Source organism: Nematolebias whitei, chromosome 8 (assembly GCF_014905685.2).
Source record: "Nematolebias whitei isolate Nwh7 chromosome 8, NemWhi1, whole genome shotgun sequence".
NCBI lineage: Eukaryota > Metazoa > Chordata > Actinopteri > Cyprinodontiformes > Rivulidae > Nematolebias > Nematolebias whitei.
Genome location: NC_056505.1, coordinates 38,000,150 through 38,005,364, shown reverse-complemented (window position 1 = coordinate 38,005,364; position 5,215 = coordinate 38,000,150). Strand labels below are relative to the sequence as shown.

The 5,215-nt window shown below is 43.2% G+C and overlaps 1 protein-coding gene across 1 annotated transcript; it reads left to right on the top strand.

Moving 5' to 3' along the window:
• Positions 1-1,256: 1,256 nt before the first annotated feature.
• upb1 (ureidopropionase, beta) lies at positions 1,257-4,977 on the top strand. Its single transcript, XM_037680727.1, has 6 exons — positions 1,257-1,583; positions 3,628-3,799; positions 3,969-4,056; positions 4,140-4,234; positions 4,559-4,717; positions 4,804-4,977. The coding sequence occupies exons 1-6, from the start codon at positions 1,480-1,482 to the stop codon at positions 4,975-4,977; spliced, it is 792 nt and encodes a 263-aa protein (XP_037536655.1). The 5' UTR covers positions 1,257-1,479.
• The last annotated feature ends 238 nt before the right edge of the window (positions 4,978-5,215 follow it).

The following is a 5,215-nucleotide window of genomic DNA, read 5'->3' as shown; positions in this document are numbered from 1 at the left end:
AGCTCCGATCTTCTGCACCTTTTTTCAGCCACGCGTGTCCGCCAACCGTTAATAACTATATAAGCAGTAAAAGCTTAATTAAAAATATTGGGGTGGGGAGGTGGGGGGGGCGGGGTTGGGTTCGGACTTGTAATTACTGGTAATCCGTCTGGTCGGGTTCGGAATTGATGTCTACGAGCTGGGGCTGGGGGTCGGGTCAGATTTTTGGGCCTGAATGCAACTCCACACAGAAACCAATCTCAGTGAGACAATTCTAGCTCAGTGTTTTGATAGTAGTCTAGCCAGCTGTCCAGCATCTGCAAGTGTGCCTGATAACATCTCAACAAACTTGACTACAGGGGCAGAGCCAATGTCTTCAAAACCCAGGTCAGCAGTATTGTAGAATACTACTCCTGGCTTGTTTGGATTAATGCTTTACAGACCGCTCATAGGCACATCCAGAAAAAAACCTTAAAGGTCATTAGTGTGGTCAAGGACTCTGCCCAGAGGTGTTACGCCATCACCAAATTGATGACGACACTGCAACATCTGTTCCCTAAAAGATGCGTACCCCCAACTGCCTGGTGAATCTGAGGGAACAGCTTTCTGCAGCTCATGCAACAGGTCATTTCATCCAGTGTTGGTGCTCCTCACGCCCTCCATGAAGCACCAGGACATGTCTCCACTCTGCTGGGACGATGTGGAGCCTTCCTCCTTGTTGGAAACATCCCATCAAGATATCCTGATTCATGCTCGATAATCCAGGCAGAAAAAAAATCCAACAAAGTTAAGTCTGGTCCTCAGGATGTTTTGAACCAATTTGGCCATGACTACCTCAAACGACTTGATGGGGGAGAGGGCGGACTACAGAAACCACCTGAACACCATCAAACTGGCTGATCCAATAAGAGAAGGTGAAATGTATAAGACTGAGTTTGTTGTGGCTCCTCGGACTGATGAAGTCTTTTGGATGAAAGACGAAACATTTCAACAAAATAAACCGTCCAGAGGACCTGACTTAACTTTGTTGTATCCATCAAGAGGTGTTCAAGTCTTTGATCAGAGGCTGAACCAGCTCCTCCTGAACAAGGGACTGTAGGTCCAGGACTCAGGGACACTCAGATCAGTGTTGGGCTTTCTTCATGTTCATGGCCTGTATCTGCCATTGTTTTCTTATTTAACTTACTTACTTATCAACTATACTTAGTTTGAAGTATTTATTGAGCATTATACACTGTATTAGGCACTGGCAGGTTCAAACAAGAGTTTGAACCTCCCCCTCGTTGTTTGAGTTGGGACAGCTGCACACAGCTCGGTGTGCAGCTGCCACAGGGAGGGGAGGCTCTCAGTTTAAAGGTTAACCTCGGTAAATCTCTTTGGAAAACACTGGTCTTTATATAACAAGTCAAACAGAGAACGCGTGCAGACAGTCACATGCAGAAGGAGAACTGAAGCTCTTCTCTCGCTGCTGGGAGCTCCACGCTCGAAGGAGCAGTAAAAATGTCCATGTGTGAGTTTGAGTCTCTGGAGAAATCCCTGGAGTCGCACCTTCCAGAAGCGGAACTGGCCCAGGTGAAGAGGATCTTATTTGGAAAGGAAACACTGTGAGTTCAAACTGCTGTAATCATTTATTTACATTGATACACTCACAAACTGTTGATACATGTTTTTACTTTTCTATTAGTTTCTGGTCAATTATTCAACAGAGTGAACTTTGATCCATTCCCCCAGAGCTGCAGAGAACAAAGCCCACCCTTTAAACACTGAAATCTGGGTTCAACCGATGAACAACGTATTCAGAAAGCAATCAAACTGTGTATTTTGTTGACGTTTTAATAAATAGTCATAAAATTATTGTAAAATAGTTTGAATTGTTTGTAATTTGTCGAGGATGCCGAAAATGTGCTTTTAGCCTTAATTGTAGTACTGCTCATGTGCAGTTAATATCCATGTTTGTAGTTTTACACTTGTACTTACGTAAATTTAGCATCATTCCATGTTTTTACTGAATGACCGTGTCTTTCACTGTAAAAGTGTGTGATAAATGTTAGTTCCTCAGAATGAACAAACCAATCTTTGGTCTTGCTTATTTGTGTGTTTGCTGCAGTCTACCAATAAATAAAATGGATATATGTGAAGTGTGCACGACCCGATCAAAATGTCACTTTATTCTTATGTAAAACATTTCAAATATTTTTCCACCTTTCAGCATGAACGTGGTGAGGAAATATAGAAGCTAGCTGCATGAATGTAAATTTTTCAGCAAAATTCAATCTCCAGCTGAAGAAAAGCAATCCCACAGCATGACACCGCCACCACCATGCTTTTCAAAGTGAGCATGGCGGGGTTTATTTATTTATTTGTTTATTTTTGGTCATTCACAGTCTTGTTCCTGAACTAAAACAGACATTTTTGAGTTGTGGTCCAAACTTTTTTTTTTACTTTGGGTTCACAGATCACACGCTTTCGGGAAATTATCTTTTTTTTTCAATGTTTTACTGGATGTTTTCTTTGAAAGAGAAAGAAAGCTTCTCTACCTCTAGAGTTTAGACATATGGAGAACAGCATTCAGAACTCAACATCTCCTGCAGCTCAGACAGTGTTTGTGTAGACCTTCTGACAGCCTTCATGATCAGTTTCTGTCTCATCAGTGTTAAAGAAATGTCCCGTTAGCTTTAAATCCACATTTCCTCTATTTATTGATGACTGTCCTCGCTGTGGTTCATTGGTGTTTCTCATGCTGGAGACATTTTCCTCCCTTCTCCTGACTGACATCTTTAATAATAATGTGATGTCATCATTGTATGTTCTCATACAATGGTGAAACTGCCTCTCTTCATTTAACCCAGTGAGCGGTGGGCAGCTATTGAAGGCGCCCGGGGAGCAATTGGGGATAGAGTGTGCTGCTCAGAGACACCACGAGATGTGCAATGACTGGGGATCGAGCCTGGGGCTTTCGGGTCCCGGGTCAGCTACCCTGTCTCTGCCCCATCTCAAACACCATGAGATGCTTTTATTCTTCATGAGCTCTTTGGAGAGCACAACTTTTACTCCACATTGATCTGAGTCACTTTCCAAAGTTTTTTTGTCACATTTTTCCTCCACAATTTATATTTTTTTATCCAGCCAAATTGTACAGGAGGCAGCACGGTGGTGCAACTGGTAGAGCTGCTGTCTCTCAGTAAGACGGTTGCCGACTCAAATCCCAGTCTGGGAGCCTTTCTGGGTGGAGTTTGCATGTTCTCTCCGTGCATGTGTGGGTTTTCTCCAGGTACTCCAGTTTCCTCCCACAGACCAAAAACATGCATGTTAGACTGATTGATAACTTAAATTGTCTCTAGATGTGGGTGAGAGAGTGAATGGTTGTTTGTCTCATTTGTCTCTGTGTCCCTGTGATGGACTAGAGACCTGTCCAAGGTGTCCCCCGCCTCTCGCACAGTGAAGGCTGGACATGGACACCAGTGACCCCTGCAACCCGAAAAGGAAGAAGTGGGCAAAAGATGATGGATGGATGGAAATTGTACAGGATATGTATTACAGTAAAAATGGTCAAAGTTTATTATGGTGTCGTGTTGTGTTGACACAACCTGAGATTGTAAAAAAAGGGGTGGGGACTTTTTATACTCACGTTGTGTAAGTTGTGTACAGGAAGTTGGAGCTTCCAGCCTTCGCCGTTCAAGCTGCTTCTGAGCGTGACTTTGAGCTGAAAGGTTACAAGTTTGAAGCTGCACAGGAGCAACTCAGACCACCCAGAAGAATCAGAGTGGGACTCGTCCAGCACCGCATCGTTTTGCCAACTGATGCTCCAATCCTGGACCAGGTCAGGACTTGAATAGGTTACTTACCTCCACATGCAGTTACTGTGAGTTAGAAACAACCAGGATGGTTGGAGAAACCTTATAAACAATATTGCTATCATAGCTAAAGGTACTAAAGAAAAACCACAGGGTAACAAGTCTTGCATGTCAGTTCCGATCTTTCTCCCTCAGATCGGTGCCATGCACAGTCGTGTTGGCGAGATAGTTGAGGTTGCAGCCATGTGTGGCGTGAACATCCTCTGCTTCCAGGAGACCTGGAGTGAGTACTTTTCTGTTCATGCATGTCTCAAACTTGAGAGACAAGGTTGCAGAAGAATGACACGCAGGTGTTTGTGTTTGCAGCTATGCCCTTTGCTTTCTGCACCCGAGAGAAAGAACCATGGACGGAGTTCGCAGAGTCCGCTGAGGAAGGAAACACCACACGTTTCTGCCAGGAGGTGAGAGGACACACGTGTTTTACCTGCACAAGATGGTCACCACGGCTAAGCAATCTTAGCTAGCACAAAAATGTGTATAACTTAGTCAAATTAGTAGCTACTGAGCTAAAGTTTGAAGTTGTAGTAGCTGAAAGTTATCCTCAACACACATTCTGAAGGCCAGCACATCTAAGATCTTACAATGTGTACGAGATTTGACCAAAACACTCGTACAGTGAGTCCGTTCTTTCTCACAAGATGATTGTAGCTTTCAACAGGTGGTGGACGACATGCACAACCTTAAAGAACATTAGAGCTGTAATTATTTTCTGGATCTTTAATTAGCTTGCCAGAAAATACAACATGGTAGTTGTCTCCCCGATCCTGGAGCGAGAGGAGCTGCACAACACTCTGTGGAACACGGCGGTGGTGATCTCCAACTCTGGAAATGTGCTGGGAAAGAGCAGGAAGAACCACATTCCCAGGGTGGGAGACTTTAACGAGGTTAGCAGACGGCAAGCTTCGTTGCAGCTGTTCCAGAACTTAGAAAATAAATATATAAAAGAACAAGCTGTGTTTGTTCCTTTCAGTCCACGTATTATATGGAGGGTGACACAGGCCACACTGTGTTCCACACACAGTTTGGGAAGATTGCAGTAAATATCTGCTTTGGACGTCATCACCCCCTGAACTGGTTCATGTACAGCATGAACGGAGCTGAGATCATCTTCAACCCCTCTGCCACTGTTGGTGCTCTCAGGTAATACTTCAATTGTTGCTCCCGGGAATAATTAGGTGAGGAACAGATCACCTGATTTTCATTTGTGAAGTGTCTTTTTTTTAAGATTTGAAAAAAAAATTAAGGAAACATCTAAAAACTGTTTAAAAGCTGGTTTAAAACGTTTTAGAGCCATGAAAAACTAATTTATTAATATTTTGTCTGGAATACTTCTGATGATTCTCTATATATCTCTATCTTTGTTTAAAAATAAATAAATAAAA